The 16,785-nt window shown below is 60.3% G+C and overlaps 1 protein-coding gene across 5 annotated transcripts in view; it reads left to right on the forward strand.

Annotated features, from left to right (window-relative positions):
* KIF21B (kinesin family member 21B) overlaps positions 1 to 16,785 on the forward strand; it is a 45,515-nt gene that overhangs the window by 3,709 nt on the left and 25,021 nt on the right. For all 5 annotated transcript variants that reach the window (XR_003542126.2, XR_005562944.1, XM_027728910.2 and 2 more), the window contains exons 2-9: positions 9,140 to 9,362; positions 9,710 to 9,892; positions 13,167 to 13,316; positions 13,546 to 13,680; positions 14,024 to 14,191; positions 14,695 to 14,810; positions 15,402 to 15,597; positions 16,513 to 16,702. Coding sequence is in view for 3 of the 5 variants with exons in the window: in XM_027728910.2 (XP_027584711.1) it covers positions 9,140 to 9,362; positions 9,710 to 9,892; positions 13,167 to 13,316; positions 13,546 to 13,680; positions 14,024 to 14,191; positions 14,695 to 14,810; positions 15,402 to 15,597; positions 16,513 to 16,702 (1,361 nt within the window). In the remaining 2 variants the exon portion in view is untranslated. The remainder of the gene's footprint in view (positions 1 to 9,139; positions 9,363 to 9,709; positions 9,893 to 13,166; positions 13,317 to 13,545; positions 13,681 to 14,023; positions 14,192 to 14,694; positions 14,811 to 15,401; positions 15,598 to 16,512; positions 16,703 to 16,785) is intronic.

Consider the following 16,785-nt stretch of genomic DNA (forward strand, 5'->3'; position numbering starts at 1 on the left):
GTGGATGTGTTGTAGCCCTTTCAAACCATCTCTTCTGTGACAGATTTGGGTCCAGCTGGAGAGGTGGTCTCAACCCAACTTGTGCCAGGCCAGTGTCCGTGCTGTCCAAGGGCTCCAGTGGGAGAGGTGTGGGTACAGCTTGGTACCTCCTGCCCACCTGCTGCTCTGGCAGCTCAGAGCCCCTTCGGTGTGGTCCCAGGGGGACACTGTGGAGCAGTGCATGGGACACTGTCTCTTGCCAAGTCTGGCTGGTGTTGGGTTGGCTTTGCTCAGATGTCACAGGGCCATGCAGGGAGAGATAAGGCAATCCCACCCCAAGGCATGTGATGTGCCAGGCTCCTGTGGGATGAGGCTAACAGCCCATCCTGGTGTGGGGCACAGCCCTAGGGTGCTCCCATCTGCAGGGGCTGGGAGCAGCCCTGATCCCAGGAAGGAAAGATCTCAGGAGGCTGCTTTATCCTGAGGGTGCTGGACAGGCAGAGCATCCCCAGCCCCTTTCTTCATCCTTTGCCCCTAATGAGGGCAGCTCAGCCCTCGCAGCGGCCCTCCCCCCTCCCCTTCCCCCCCCTTCCCTTCCCCCCCTGCCATCCTGTGCCTGTTTTGCTGCAGGGCTGAGCCTTTGCTCTCACTGCTGCTCTTTGCTTTCACTTTGGGCATTCTCAGCCTTCTGCGGCTCTGGGGGGAGGTGGTGCATGTTCTGGGGAGCGACAGGACCGTCCAGTCTGTAGGGTGGTGTTGGGGGCCGTGGCAGGCTCTCGGAGGGCAGTGCTGAGCCCAGGTGTGTGGGCACAGGGGGTTCTGTGCCTGGCTCCAGTCAGGCACTCGATGGCTTTTACAGCGGAAATGTTAGACAGGGGACAGAACCTTGCGAGGGGGGAGCAGGGCTGCACCCCGTGGTCCCACCAGATGTGCCATCGCTCGCAGCAAAGCAGCTTGAGGAGGGTTTTGGTGCCTGCACACATCACCCATTGGCAGGGGATTTAACTGAATGCCATGGAGCCTCAGATCTTGGGAGGCCGGGGCTGGATTAGCCAGCTGCAACCTCAGCAGTGAAACTGGAGGCAGGAGAAAATTGCAGGAGATGAAGCCCCAAACAAAGCTGTCAGGAACATGGCTCCTGGCCCCGGGAGAGGGAAGGCGATACCCCCGTGGGCCTGGTGTGAACCAGCCCTGGCCTGTGGCTGTCCTGCTCTTCCTGCTGGCGGGGGGTTGGCCCTGGTGGTCCCATGGGGTTGTTTTCTGCTGGAGGCTGTCAAAACACTCCATGCTGCTGGTTAAACAGCCAGCAGATTTGGGATGTGGTGGATTGTGAGGGCAGCTGCTGCTGGAATCTGCTGCAGGAGATCATCGTGCTGGGAGTGACTGTGCACCCAGGTCAGTTGCTGATGGGTTTTACTTTGGCTTGGTGGGAGGGAAGGGGACTGGCCTGCCTGCCACCCCTTCCCCCTCTGGGCAGAGCAGGAGCTGGTCCAGTGCTGCCCTGGCATGTCCCCATATCCCCACTAGCTCTGCATTGCTGTGTGTCTGGGGGCTGCCTCATCTTGCTTGGGATCTGCCCCTCTGCTCTTTCCATGTGGATGCCACAGAGTCATCACCCCCATTTCCAAGTGAGGGTTCAGGGCTGAGCCCGATGTCTCGGGGATCCCAGTGGAATCCCTTCCCCTGCTCTGCAGCTCCCTGGAGCCTGACATGGCAGGGAAGATTTCTTGTCACAGCGTGCTGTAGTGGAGCCTGGCCCCAAGCTCCCCTGTCCCTCCATGCCATGGAACCATGTGGGGCTGGGGCCATCTCTGCCCACTGCCCATGCCTGGCTTTGTTTGGCAGAGTGGGATGTCTCCATGCCTGCTCTGGTCTGGGAGGGGAAAGGCTGGAGCTGAGCTCCTCCTCCTCGTGTTCCCTGGCCCTCCAGGCACTGAGTTCCCTGGCCCAACACTGCAGGGCTGGGAAGTGCAGCCTGGCCCCTCCTGTTGTGGGGTGGTTTCTTAGTCCATGGTGCTGTGGTCTCTGCTCATCCATTATTTCAGGCTGAACCTGCCTGAGGGAGACATTAGGGCAAAACATTCCCTGTTCCCTGCCCAGCCAGAGGACCAGGTTTGCTCCTGGGTGCTTTGCAGCATCCCCCATCCTGCTGGCCAAGGGCTTGGCATTTATTTATTTTTTAGGGAGGGGCTGGAGAAGAACCTCTTTTGTGCCACCTGCTCCCCTGTCTTGTGGGCAAGTTGCTCTGATGTTCCCTGTGGGCTCTGGGTCTGCAGTATCTTCTGCCAAGATGGGGTTGTTGTTTTCCCAGTGGCAATTGGAGCGTGCCGGGAGGCTGCCAGCATGCCAGCTCTAGGGAAGCCTTATCTCCAGTATGGGTGCACCAGTACTGGGGTGGAACTGGGGCATGGGGACCTCACAGGAACTCCTGGGAAAGGGAGGGAGCCTTTGGATGTACTTCACTGGCTTGGGAGGAAGTGGGAGCCTCAACACTGGGGTGCAGAGCTGGGTGAGGGAGTCTGTCTGGCTGTCTCCATGGGACCCGTGACATTCCCGTGCCCCAAGGGTCAGGCTGATGGCCCATCAGGCCCGGGGTCTCCTGGTGAATGATGATTTCCTTTCCCTCTCTCTTAATTGCTGAAGCTGCTGCTAACCCCATGGGCTGTTCTGCTGGAGGGAGTGGGGGCCCTGCTGGGGCACGTGTCACACTGTGTGTGCTGCCACACGTGTGCTTCCCCCCCTGCCCGGGCGGGGCACTGCCTGGGGTTTTGGGACACTGCAGCCCTTTACAAGTGACTGTCCTGGGTCTGTTGTTTGCAAACATCCTCGTGGTGTTCCCCTTGGTCAGGTCCCATATGGAGCCAGTTGCTTATGGGGGATCTGGGGAGATCCCAAACTCAGTGTGTTCCTGCTCCCCTCTAGGCTGGGCAGAGCACGACCTTGTGCATCCCCCTGGGCCCTGCTGGTCTGTGCCCGCTGCCATGGGCAGGGTGTCCCCAGTGCTGGCCCTGTGCAGGCAGCACATCCCTCATCCCTGCCCTAGACGGGTCTCAGCTCAGAGCAGATGGTGCAACTCAGCGCCACGTGCTCCTGCCAGAGCTAATGAGCAGCACATGGTGCCTGCCAGGGCCTGATTTAAAGGTTTCTCTAAGCCTGGGAAAATCTGGAGTGGGAGGATTAGGAGGAGCCCGTGGGGCTCTTGGGTCCAAGGTGGTGGGGTTTGCCCTGCAGGGGAGCAGGCTGGGTGGTATTGGGGCAGCTTCCTTGGGGGATGGATGTGGGGTGAAGGCATGTCCCACCCCGAGAGCTGTACCCAGTGAGGCTCTGGGTGCACCCCAGCTCTGTGGGGTGTCCCCAGGCTGCCCAGGAGCTCTGTCTTGCCCCAGTGCTGGTCCAGATGCGCTGGCTGTGGCACCCTCTGCCTTGGCAGGGTTTGACTGGGGCACAGTGGCACAGGTGGCTCTGTGCTGTGCTCACTCCTGCTGGGAGGGGCCTGGCTATATCTCTTAATTGGAACGTTTGCCGACCAGACCTGGCAGTCCCCAGGGAGCCTGATTCAATTTTCTCTGATTGCTGAGCCACTTCCCTGCCACAATAATTAAATGCTGAACTTTGTCTTGGTTTGGGTCCAATGTAACCTGTGTGCAAAGAGCCAGCCCTTGGCAGGCAGCCCTCTCCTGGGACCCTGTGCTCAGGGGGGATGAAGCTGGGAGATCCCTTTGCGGGCAAGGGGGCAGATCCCCCCCCTGGGATTTGGGCCTGGGGCAGCTGCTGGCTCCTGGGGGTGTGGGCAGCTTGCAGTGTTGGCCTGGAGACGTGGGAAAACCTGGAACACTTTGTTCTGATCCCGTCCTGGGGAGCTGCTTGGCCAAGCTGAGTGCCCCACACACTGCCACGCCGTGCCCCATGTGCCACACATCGCCTTGTCTGTTGGCTCTGTGATGCCTGGGGTGTCCTTGACCCCTGAGGTGAGCTGGGGGAGCACAGGAAGATGTGAGAGCTGCCCCTTCTGGCTGCCCTGTGCTGCTTGGTGGCATTACAGGGCAGCAGCAAAGCATGGAAGACAGGTTTGGGGCAGAGGAGAGTGAAGTGGGCAGGGAGCAGAGGTGACAGCAAGGCTGGCAGAGGGGCTGTGTGCGAGGCTGGGCGTTTGGGAAGGTGCCCCTGCAGTTCTGGGGGGGCTGGAGGGAGCTGGTGACAGGGGGAGCAGGTATGGGGCCATGGGGGGAGTGGGGATGGGAGCAGGGCAAGCACAGGTGATGTGGGGATGGGAGTGAGCTGAATGCAAGGGGAGGGGAAGGGGGGTGAGTGCAGGTGATGTGGGGAGTGGGGTGTTGTGGGACAGGAGCGGGGTGAACACAGGTGATGCAAGGAATGGGGATGGGAGCAGAATGAATGCAGGCAATGTGGGGAGAGGAGCCAGGCGCTGTCTGGGCTTGCCCAGCCCACCTGTCCTGGCAGGCTCATCCAGAGAGCTGGGCTGTGCCCTGGTGGGATCTGCCAGCTCCAGCCTCTGCCAGCCCGTGGTAGCTGATGGCCATGGCTGGGCGAGGCACAGTGCCCAGCCCCTCACCACCATTGCAGTGGGCAGCCTTGCCCCTCTGCAGAAAAGGTGGACAAGAGGTAGTGGCTCCAAGCCTCCGGGGCCTGGCACAGAGAGGGAAAATCCCGTGGAACTCATCCACCCGCCGCTCCCTGGCTCTGCTCCCTGGGAAACCAGCCCTGCCTGGCTGGGCAGCCTCCTTGGGAGGGGAGAGGCTCCTTGTAGGGTCTGCAGGCAGCCTCCCTGCCTCACAGAGAGGTCTCAAAGGGACAGGAGCTCCCGGTGACTCCCTAGTCTGTGCAGTCCCCAACCAGCACTGTGAAATGTTGGGAAGGGTGTGTGTCCTCAGGCTCCCTGGGAGCTGGAACAGCCCCTGTGTGATGTGGGTGATGGGTCTGGGGGAGGCTGGGTCCCTGTGCCCACCCTCTCCTGTGGGCCATGCTGAGTGGGATGGCCAAGTGAGATGGGAGGGCTGCCGTGCCCCAGGGCAGCCATGTCTCAGCAGGATGCTGTGGCCTGGCATATGCCTAGCCATGGGTCCAGGCAGTTTGGTGGGGGCCAAAGGATGCTCTGAGCCCCTTGGGGCTGCCATAGTAGTGGGCTGGGAGGGTGGAAGCTCAGACATGTGGGTGAGGAGGACATGTCAGCCAAACTGTGCCGCCTTGTGCAAGGAGACAGCATCCCCTGAGAGTACAGGAGCCTGGTGGTGTCTGTGGTGTGTGCAGCCCTGAAGTGGGGACACTGGCTGTGCCCCATATGGCCCATCCCCGGGCCTCTTGCAGGGCTCGAGATGCTGTGATGGGCAGGTGCCTCCCCGGGAGGCTGCTCTTGTTGGGGTCAGGGACTCCTGAGCTGACCCTGCCTGTGGAGCTGCCTCACAGTGCCCACTTGGCTCCCGGCCCCTCTCCGCTCCCGCCAGCCAAGCCTGGCATAGGGCAGTGGTGCAGAACAACTCGCCCTTTGTGCCTGCCGGAGCTCCTGCCCCTGGGGGTGCAGGACCCGCTCCCCCCTTCCTCCCAGATGCTCGGTGTCCCCGGCGGCCCAGCCGTGGAGACGGCGCTTTCAGAGCCTGCCAGCCCGGCGGGGACGGGAAGGGGAGCGATGGAGAGGCTCCAGCCGAGGTCCCCTTTGTGTCCCTGTGCCGGCTGCAGCTCTCCTGGCACGGATGTCGCTTGTGCTGCCGCGTTTGGATGCTGATGCTGGATGAGGCTCCTGCTGCGCCGCCCGTCATCGCCCCAGCGATAGCTGCCGGTTGGGGAGGGATGTTTTCCACCCCTGCAGGCTCCTCTGTCTGTCTGTTCATCCATCTGCCTCCCGCCCGGTGTGCCGGGTGCCTGGGAAGGTTTTCTTGGCAGGAGCACTTGGCTGGACCGTGCAGCTCTGTCCTGGTGCTCCGTCCCTTCGCAGGGAGCTGAGGGTGGGGTGGAGCGCGGTGGTGGTCGGTGCCACTGTGCTCCTGCTGGCTCTCTCCTGCCCAGGGTGTTGCCTGTGCTGAGGTCGGTTTATCCATAGGGGTGGGAGGGAGATGGGGGTGGTGCTGAGCACCCTGCTGGTCCCAGGACAACCTGTGTCCTCCCCACGCTGGCTTTGGGTAAGAACCATCACCAGTGCCAGCGTGGGGCCGGCTGGGCACAAGGGAGAGCTGGGGCTCAGGTCACTCCTGCCGAGCTGGAAGGTGTCAAGGCAGCGCCCTGCTGGTGAACTGCTGCTTAATTTTGGCTGCTGCTTAGCAGGGATGTCCCTAATTGCCACATAACCACAGGAGCCTGTGCTGTGTGTGGACTCCCGGGGGGGCAGAAGGGCTCTCGGTGGTGTCCCAGCCCTTCTGGCCACAGCACCCTGGTGTGCTCGGCTCTGCAGTGGGTCCTGGTGGTTGGCACAAGCTGTCCTCCTGGCTGGTGGCCCATGACCAGGTGCAGAGCAGGTTGGCTGGCTGTGTCCAGGGGCAGGTGAGGGAGCAGTTCCATCGTCCACAGGCTGGGCCCTGACAGCATCACACCCGGTTCTCGTGGACATGGTTTAGTGGTGAATATGGCAGTGCTGGGGGAATGGTTGGACTTGGTGATCTTAGAGGGTTTTTTCAACCTGAATAATTCCATGATTCTCTGTCTGGTGGAGGTATTGTGGTGCCTGGGCATGACCTGAACAACACATGAGCACCTCCCTGGCCCAACCAGGGTCTCACGTTGCCTGCTGCCCAGTGTGGTGATGTGCTTCCTGGGAGGGCAGGGATGGGACACCGTGGTGTGGGAGTGCTGGGGCAGTTGAACACAGGGGAGCAGCTGCACTGGCCTAGAGAAACCCTCTGTGATGTCTCCTGGTGGCCACATAAGACCCCCATGATGCTGTGGGGACTGGGGCAGATGTTGGTGTTGGTGTGTGGACACTGGAACAGCCCAGCATGGCCAGGCTGGAGGTGGGTTCCTAAACGCCCTGTGAAAGTTAACATGCACACACCCCTCCAGTGCTGCTGCTCATCCTCTTGCCAACTCCCCTTGGAGGTATTTAATCCCCTGGGAGGAGTGAAGGGGGGGGCAGAGAGGGAAAGAAAAATTTTGCTGAAAACCTGCTCTCATTTTTCCCGAGAGGAAAAAGAATTCCCAAGCATACTGTGGTTCCAGTTTGTTCCTCTGCCCATTCCTTGGGGCTGCAGTTGCTGTGCGTGTCTGGGGTGGGGGTGGCGGAACCACATCATCTTGGTCCAAAAGTAATTAAAAGTCGGGAATAATTTTCCTGGAGGAGGGTGGGACCTGGGAAGGCGACAGGAGTGAGTCTGGGACTGAGCACATCAGAAACTGCTTTTTTGTTGTGGCTGCTGAGCTAAATATATCCAGGGAGGCGCAGAGCTGTTCCCACGCGTCTGCTGTGCAGGGTGAGGGGGTGAAGAGGTGCTCCCGTTGCTGCCTGTCCCCGACAGGGACACCCTGTGCCCCCAAACACGGCCCAGGGGTTTGCCCCCCTCCGGGCTTTGCTTGCCTCTGGGCATGGATCAGTGGCTCCTGCATGAAACTGTGCCAGGGGAGGTTTAAGCTGCTTATCAGGAAAAGGTTCTTCCCCCAGAGGGTGGTCGGGCACTGAACAGGCTCCCCAGGGCAGTGGTCACGGACCCAAGGCTGCCAAGGAGCTCAAGGAGCGTTTGAACAATGCTCTCAGGGACAGGGTGGGATTGTTGGAGGTGTCCCGTGCAGGGCCAGGAGTTGGACTCGATGGTCCTTGTGGGTCCCTTCCAGCTCGGGAGATTCTATGATTCTGAGTCTCGGTCCCCACAGCGGCTGCTCAGGTCGTGATGTGGCTTGCCAGGGATGCGGTTTGGAGGAATTAATAGCTGTGTTTATGGAGCACCCGGGGAGGGGAGCCGTGCAGTCATTAGCGCTGGGGAGAGCTATTTGCATGGCACTTGGTTCCAAACCCCCTCTTTCTCTACGAGCCCTCTGGGAGTCCCCAGCTTCCTGCAGCTGGTGGATCCACCGGCAGCCAGAGCTGTGCAGCCCTGAGGCGGAGCGGGGTCTGTGCGGGTCCTGCCGCTCTGCTCCCGCGTTTCTCGGGCAGTGGTTGGACGCGGTGGGTGGGATGAGGCGGGTGGGTCCTGCTCTCTGCCCGAGCCAGCCCAGCCCAGCCTGTCCCTGTCCCTGTCCCGTCGGCGGGTCCAGGGCTGGGGACAGCCCGTGGGCTGGGCGGGGGTTTGGCGCAGACGGTGGGTTTGGCGCTGGGACTGTCTCGTCGTGTTTTTGCATTTTGCATTTCAAGCCTTTGTAGTTGCAGTTTGATCTGTCTGTGTTGGGAGCGAGTGGGGCTGTGCTGCAGCCCGGCTGCCCACCCCTTGCCCTGGCAGGATGCAGGAGCTGAAGCATCCCCTGCCCTGTTTGCTCCATGCCACAGGCAGAGGTGCTGCCCATCCCCTGCCGGCAGCAGCCATGGTTCCAGCATGGATTGTAGAATGTCCTGAGCTGGAAGGGACCCACGAGGATCATCCAGCCCAACTCCTGGTCCTGCACAAGACACTCCAGCAATCTCACTGTGTGCTTGAGAGCACTGTCCAAACTCTCCTTGAGCTCTGGCAGCCTTGGGCCTGTGACCACTGCTCTGAGGAGCCTGTTCAGTGCCCAACCACCCTCTGAGGGAAGAAACTGTTCCTAATATCCATCTTAAACCTCCCGTGACACAGTTTCATGCCTTTCCCTCAGGTCCTGTCACTGGTCACAGAGAGCAGAGATTGGTGCTGCCCCTCCTGAGGAAGTTGCAGACCCCGAGGAGGTCTGACCTCAGGCTCTTCCTCTCCAGCTGAACAAGCCAAGTGACCTCAACCACTTCTCATATGGCCCCTCTAGGCCCTTTCCCATCCTCATGTCCCTCCTTTGGACACTAAGAATGTACCTTTACATTCTTTTTATATTGTGGTGCCCAAAACTGCACACAGTGCTCATGGTGAGGCTACACCAGTGCAGGGCAACAGGGGACAGCTCTGTGCCCTTGACCAGCCGGCTGTGCTGGACTGGACACACCCCAGGACACGTTGGTGCCTGGCACGGGCTGTGCTCACGTCCTGGGGACCAGACTGGTGTCCCCAAGAATGGGGTGAGCCATGAGGCTGCCCTCAGCCTACTTCTCTTCCCACAGGATCCGTCCCCAGCTGCCCAAAGAGAAGATAGAGGGATGTCACATCTGCACCTCGGTGACACCTGGCGAGCCCCAGGTGCTGCTGGGGAAGGACAAGGCCTTCACCTACGACTTTGTCTTTGACCTGGACACGTGGCAGGAGCGGATCTACACCACCTGCATGGGGAAGCTCATCGAGGGCTGCTTTGAGGGCTACAATGCCACAGTGCTGGCATACGGGCAGGTATGGGCCCTGCCCCCTCTGGCCTCAACGCTCTGCCCTCCAGCAGCACCGGGGGTACTGAGAGGGCACTCGCAGAGCTTCGGGAAAGTGGGGTGTGTGTGAGTTTCTGGGTGTGGAGAGGACGGAGTTATCCCTGGCTGGTGAGAGCTGGGGCAGTGGGGGGTGGCCATGGGTGGGAGGAGGGGGCGGCAGGGCTGGGGTGGGAATCAGTGTGGTGGTGGGGATCAGAGTGGCTCAGCAAGGGCGTCTGGGGAGCCTGGAGCGGCAGGGGGGCAGTGGGGGTGCATTAGGCAGAGCTGAGCCGGGGGGGGGGCACGGCCAGCTCTCCCCTCACTGTCTCTGCACAGACTGGCGCGGGGAAGACGTACACCATGGGCACTGGCTTCGACATGAGCATCTCCGAGGAGGAGCAGGGCATCATCCCGCGGGCCATCGGCCACCTCTTCAGCGGCATCGAGGAGCGCAAGCGCGCGGCTCAGAGCCAGGGCGTGGCAGCACCCGAGTTCAAAGTCAGCGCCCAGTTCCTGGAGGTGGGTGACAGGAGCTCTGGGGGACACCGTGGCCCTGCCCTGTCCTTCTCTGCTCCCGTGTCTTGAGTCCATGTCCGGACTGCTCCCGGACAGAGCTGCACCCCGGGCAGGCGTGGTGGGACCGGGTGTGCGTGCGGGTGCAGTGGGGACTCAAAGCACCTGGATGTTGTTGGCTTCAGGATGGCTACAAACTGGGTAGAGGGAGTCCCCCCATGGGAAAGGGGCCTATGGCTTGGTCCTCTGGGGATTCAGGGGCTCTGGACTGTCTTACCCCTGTCTGAGGTCCAGGATAGCGGGATACCTGCTGGCCTGTGTCTGGACCAGTGTTGCCAGTGAAACAGGGAGAGAAGAAAGTGGCCACTCTTGGGAGGATTTGAGGAAGGGCTGTGCTATTTCCCATGGCCTTTGACCTTGAGAGTGTTTCAATGCATCCTCTCCCGCCTCTCTTCTGGCTTCTCCAATTCAAAAGCCTCTTCTATTAACTGCTTCATTCCCTGGAGAAGTTTGTCCTGGGAAGCCCATGGACCTTGTGTGTTGGCAGCAGTGTCCCTGGGGGCTGCTCCTGTGGTGAAGGAGCAAAGAGGTGTGAGTGGGAACTGGTTTAATGCCCCAGTGAGAAAGCACAGGGTGCTGTTGAACAAAGCTGAGCTCCTGAGCAAGCTTCATCTGGTTGGGGTCCTGACCTGGGGTGCACCCATGGGAGATGGGCAGGGAGGGGCCCCGTGCTGTGATCTTGCCTCCAGGTGGCTTTGTTGACCATCACATCTGGGTGACTCCAGATGCTGATGGCCTGGAGAGGGGAAGCAGTGCCCAAAGTCACCTCCTTGCTGGAGAAATCCTTCCCACTTAGGTCTTCATCTGCAGAGCCCTTGTTAGGTCCCACGTTGTTGCTGTTGTGTCCTTCCCTTCCCATCACTTGGCCTATCCAAGCTCCTGGCTGCCTTCCCAATTGTGTTCAGCTCGTGAGGCTCCTCTCTGGGGATCCTGTGGGCTGGGGTGGAAACGGGGACAGTTTCCTGCCTGTCCTGGGTGACCTGTTTGCTGGGATTGAGACACTGGAAGGATGGGTGCCTCCAGTGCTGCCTCTGGACCAGGCCATCCTAGGAAACATCTTTGCAGACCAAGAGGTGGACTCGAGGATGACAGAGCAGTAGCCCTGCGTGGGGTCACACAACTGCCGTGGGCATTTCCTGTAGTCTTTCCCTCTCTCCATCACCTCTGACCCTGGTTGGTTTGGCTCTCAGACTCAGATGTTTGTCCAGTGGCTGCGGGGGAGGGTGGGAACAAGGATTCCTCTGCTTTGTTTCAAAGCTGCTCACCAGGGAAATTGGCAGCCCCGGGGTGGGGGGGATCTTCCAGCTGAGGGGGCTTGAAGTCTCCCCAAGGGCTCTGTTACAAGTGGGGAGAATAAAACCTGCTGCCTGGTGACCCAGTGACCAAGGTTGTTGGTCCACCCTGGCAGCATGGACATTCAACCAGGAGCTCTTGAGCCACTGTGCCAAGCCCTGTTCTGCAGCCACCCTCATCCAGGTGACACAGGGAGGGTTTTGTGGTGATAATGGCTCTGCTGTGCCAGCCTGGGCGTGTGGCCACATCAGGCACTGGTCACCAACCCACTGTCCCAGCAGGGGCACAGGACTTGCCCAGCTGATCCCTGTCCTGTGACTCTGCTCCTGGGAGAAGGTTTAAACGCTCAAGGAGCCCAGTTGCACCTGGGGCAGCCAGGGAGGGATTAGCCTGATCCGTCCTGCTGGCCAGGAACCTGCAGTCCTTGGGTGACCCTGCTCTCTGCACTGGGATGTGAGTGCAAGAGAGTGATACTGAGTGGTGGTGGTGAGGGGACAGATGGGCAGGGGTGTCCCCCCACCCCAGGGTGAGAGAGGATGCTGCAGGGTCAAGATATGTATGGGGGACATCCTCTGTCAGCTCCGGGGCTGCAGGTTTTCCCTGCTTGTCCAGCACTCCCTGGTCCCCCTCATCTCCTTTCCATCTGGCAGAGATGACCTCAGGGAGTTGTGATGGGAGTGGGGCTCTGCTGGCTCATGTGGCTGGGGCTCCTCAGGTGAGCCAGGAAAGTCAGGGGGATGTGTAGCTCACGGGTGTCTGCTCAGGCCCTGGAGGCAGGGCTCTGAAAATGTCCTGTTCCTGCAGAGCTGCTTGTGTGTGGGCCAGGGACAGGACAGGATTGGGCAGCAGGAACCAACCCAGAGTGCAGCTCAGAGCTTTGTGGGGCAGACAGGCATGTGGATGCACACCTGCACACAGGTGTGCCCCCACACCCCATTCCTCCAGGCATCCCATCCCAGCTGGTACCTGCACAGGCAGCTCAGAGCTCGCCTGTGCATCATGTAACCCCGTGCAGTGCTCCAGACTGGGGGCAGAGCAACTGGAAAGCTCCTGGTGGGCAAGGAAGGGACCTGGGGGTGCTTGAACATGAGCCAGCAGTGTGCCCAGGTGGGCAAGAAGGCCAATGGCATGCTGGCTTGTACCAGCCATAGTGTGACCAGCAGGACCAGGGCAGTGCCCATCCCCCTGGGCTGGACGCTGGTGAGGCCCCACCTCAAATCCTGGGTGCAGTTTTGGGCCCCTCATGACAAGAAAGACATTGAGGGGCTGGAGTGTGTCCAGGGAAGGGAACGGAGCTGGGGAAGGGTCTGGAGCACCAGTGTGATGAGGAGTGGCTGGAGGAGTTGGGGGGGGCTCAGCCTGGAGAAAAGGAGGCTCAGGGGGACCTCCTCACTCTTTGCAACTCCCTGACAGGAAGGTGGAGCCAGGTGGGTGTTGGGTTCTTCTCCCAAGTAAGAAATGACAGGACAAGAGGAAATGTCCTCAAGTTGCACCAGGGGAGGTTTAGATTGGATATTAGGGAAAAATTCTTCCCTGAAAGGGCGGTCAGGTGCTGTCACAGGCTACCCAGGGCAGTGGTGGAGTCACCATCCCTGGAAGGGTTCAAAAGATGTGTGGGTGTGACACTTGGGGACATGGTTTAGTGGTGGCCACGGCAGTGCTGGGGGAACGGTTGGACTCGATGGTCTTAGAGGGCTTTTCCAACCTGAAGGATTCCAGGATTCTGTGCATCATCTCCTCTCTGCATGCACAGGCTTGTGCCTCCTCTCCTGCGCTCGCACACACACCAGCTGCCCTGCTCAGCCTTGCACACACGCGTGAGCAGACGTGCAGCCCCAGCTCTGGGGGGTGGCAGGGGGGTGCCAGAGGGCTCGAGGAGCCTCCTGCTTCCCCCTGCTCACCCCACGCCTGCTGCTGCCCCACTCAGCTCTACAATGAGGAGATCCTGGACCTGTTCGACAGCGCCCGCGACCCTGACGCGCGGCACCGCAAATCCAACATCAAAATCCACGAGGATGCCAGTGGGAGCATCTACACCACGGGGGTCACGTCGCGCCTCATCAGCTCGCAGGACGAGGTGGGTGTGGGGTGGGCAGGCGTGGAGCAGGGGTGGCAGCTGGGTACCACTGGCCAGGGGTGTGCTGTGTGGGGACATCTCGGCAAGGGGAGATCTCTCCCAGGGTGGCATGGTGCAGTCCCAAGGGGGTTCTGGGAGAGGTTGGTGTGTCCACTGGGCTGCACAGGGTCTGTCCTGACTCCCTACAAAGGTACTTCAAGGTTTTCTTCCCTGCCTGGTGTCATTGTAGCTGATCCAGTGCCTAAAACAGGGAGCTCTTTCCCGTACCACCGCCAGCACCCAGATGAACGTGCAGAGCTCCCGGTCCCACGCCATCTTCACCATTCACCTGTGCCAGACGAGAGTGTGTGCCCGCCCAGAGCTGGTGAGACGTGCTGCTGCCTCATGGCCAGGCTGTTCCTGGGCCCCATACCCGGGCAATGCGTGGAGGTCCCTTGGGAAGGGGAGAGAGTTTGAAATCTGTCTTCTTTCCAGTCGTAGCCAGTGTTAGGATTTGATGGGAGCTGAGAGTGAGCTGATCCAAGGCAGTGATGATCTGGCCCAGAGATGGCTCAGAGCAAGCTGTTGTTGGAGTCCCGTCTCCATCCCCAAGGGGCTGGATGTGGAGGGAGAATGCTCAGGCTCTTGCTGACATCTGAGTGCAGCCAAAGCACCTTCAGCCTGCTCCAGGTCTGCGGTGGTGACCCTTCCTGTGTCCCTGGCTGCAGGTGAACGGGGAGGTGACCGGCCTCCTGGATGGATCCCAACCCGCCACCGAGTACGAGACCTTGACAGCCAAGTTTCACTTTGTGGACCTGGCTGGCTCGGAGAGGCTGAAGCGGACGGGAGCAACCGGCGAGAGGGCGAAGGAAGGGATCTCCATCAACTGCGGGCTGGTACGGCCCCGAGCCTGGCACCGGCGGGCAGGGGGAGCAGGGAGGCAGAGCCTGCCTGGGGGAGCCTGTGACACTTCTGGGTCCTGCCCAGAGCTGCTCTGCACTGTTGGGGTGCTGCTGTCTCAGCTGGGGTTTGCGCTGCCCGGCCCTGAGGGCAGGAATATTCACAGTGCCAGTGGTGAGAGCACGGCTCTGTTGCCGAGGGCAGGGCTGGGGGGGGTGCAGCTGAGCACAGGGGTGCAAGTCCCAAAAGTGTGAGGTCTGTTAATCTGAGCTAAAAAGACCACTCTAGGGCTCGATGTTGCTTCTCAGTGCAACATGGGAGAAAGGCACAGGCCAGGGAAGAGGGGGGAAGGTGAGACTGGCAAGGGAAGCCCCCCGCCTCCCCCTTGTGCAACCCAAACCTGTGCCACAGCACATGCCCCAGGCCTGACATGCTGGCTGTGTGGCAGCTGTATGCTCAGCTAGGGCTGAATTTGGGGGCCTTCCCTTTGTGTTGGTAGCTGGCCTTGGGGAACGTCATCAGTGCCCTCGGAGACCAGAGCAAGAAAGTCGTGCACGTGCCCTACCGCGACTCCAAGCTCACCCGCCTGCTGCAGGATTCCCTTGGGGGCAACAGGTAAGGGGGGGGCTGAGCTTGGGGCTAGGGCTGCAGGGACTGTCCCTCTGCAGATAGAGCTGAGGGGCTCTGGAGCCATGCAGGAGCTATTTCAGCACTCCCGTGGGTGCCCAGTGGGGAGGGGATACCTTCTTCCAGGCATGGCATGACTTTGCAGATGTAAAGGCCTTGGCTCCTCATCAGCCCAAGGTGCAATTGGCAGCTTTGACAGAATCAGCTGATGCAAAACCCTCCTGAGCCCTCGCAGATCTGGGACTTGGCAGGTGCTGGTGCCCTGCATGGGGGGGATTGAATTCCCTGCCTCTTCTCCAAAGAGCCAGGTCTTCCCTGGCAATCCCAGAATGGGTGGGCTGACCAGAGGGAGCTGCCTTTGCTCAGTGCTGTGTGATGTGGTGCTTCGATGGTCTTGTGGGTGCTCTGGCTCTGGGAGGGATGAACCCACTTTATACCTTGGTTATAAAATATAGATGGCTCCCCATCCAAGATGGGTGTCTGGGGGCACGTGGCCTGTGCTGGGTCCTGGCTTTCCAGCTGCTGAGCTGCTACATCGTGGGGGGGGACTGGCTTTCACCCTGCCCTTGCATCCCCAAGCCAAACCATCATGATTGCCTGTGTGAGCCCCTCTGACCGGGACTTCATGGAGACCCTGAACACGCTCAAATACGCCAACCGGGCTCGCAACATCAAGAACAAAGTGGTGGTGAACCAGGACAAGACAAGCCAGCAGATCAGTGCCCTGCGGGCTGAGATCGCCCGCCTGCAGATGGAACTGATGGAGTACAAGGCAGTGAGTGGTCCTGTACCCTACCCTAACCCTGCCCTGGCCAGCCATGGGGCTGCTCACTCACTGCCCCACCAGTGGGATGGGGGAGAGAACGGGGAGAGTAACAGAAAACTCATGGGTTGAGATACAGGCAGTTTGATAAGTAAAGCAAACCACGGAACTCATTCCCCATGTCCCATCACAGGGAGATGCTCAGCCATCCCCAGCACAGCAGGGCTCTGTCAGGTGTAATGGTGACTTGGGATGACACTCCAGACATGCCCCCCATTCTTCCTCCTTCGCCCAGCTTTGTATGCTGAGCATGACATTGTATGGTCTGGGATATCCCTGTGGTCAGTGGGGGGCAGCTGTCCCAGCTGTGTTCCCACAGCTTCTTCTACGCCCTCGGCCTAATGCTGGTGGGGCAGGGTGAAGGGCTTAGTGCTGTGCAAGCCCTGCTCAGCAAGAGCTAAATCATCCCTGTGGAATCAGTGCTGTTTTCAGCACAGATCCCAAACACAGTCTCACAAGGTGCTGTGAGGAGAATTTAATCCACCCCGGGCAAACCCAGCTGATGGAGCAGATGGAGGCAAGTGCAGAAAGCCCCACTCCTCATGTTTGAATTGGGGCAGGTTTAGTGGGACAGACCCTCCTGCTTCCCATCCCCTGCCCCTATGGATAGGGGTAATGTCTAGAGGAGTCAGGAGGCTTAAGAGACAGTGTCTTGCCTGTGACAAGCAGGACCTTGGTTAGGTTTTGGGAGTGCTAAGGCAGGGAGAAGCCCTGAAACATCTCTCACCCTCTGCCTGTTCAGCTCAGACTTTTCTGGTCCTTAGGTTTGTCCCTGCTGTGGTGTCTGGGGTTGCCCTTAGGGATGCAGTGGTGGGTCCCCATGTCCCAGCTCACCCTGCACTCAGGGGCTTCCCTCCTGTCCCACAGGGCAAGCGAGTCATCGGGGAGGACGGCGCAGAGGGGTACAGCGACCTGTTCCGCGAGAACACCATGCTGCAGAAGGAGAACAGCGCCCTGCGCATGAGGGTGAAGGCCATGCAGGAGGCCATCGATGCCATCAACAGCAGGGTCACCTACCTCATGAGCCAGGAGGCCAACCTGATGCTGGCCAAGGCAGGTGAGGCTTGGCTAGCGCGTGGCACGGTGGGTCACCAGGCAGCACGGCTGGGATGGGGTCTGTGGTACAGCCTGGGCCTGCCT

This window comes from Pipra filicauda, unplaced genomic scaffold (assembly GCF_003945595.2).
Source record: "Pipra filicauda isolate LSUMZ 115617 unplaced genomic scaffold, ASM394559v2 scaffold172_size1731463_pilon, whole genome shotgun sequence".
In the NCBI taxonomy this organism is placed as follows: domain Eukaryota; kingdom Metazoa; phylum Chordata; class Aves; order Passeriformes; family Pipridae; genus Pipra; species Pipra filicauda.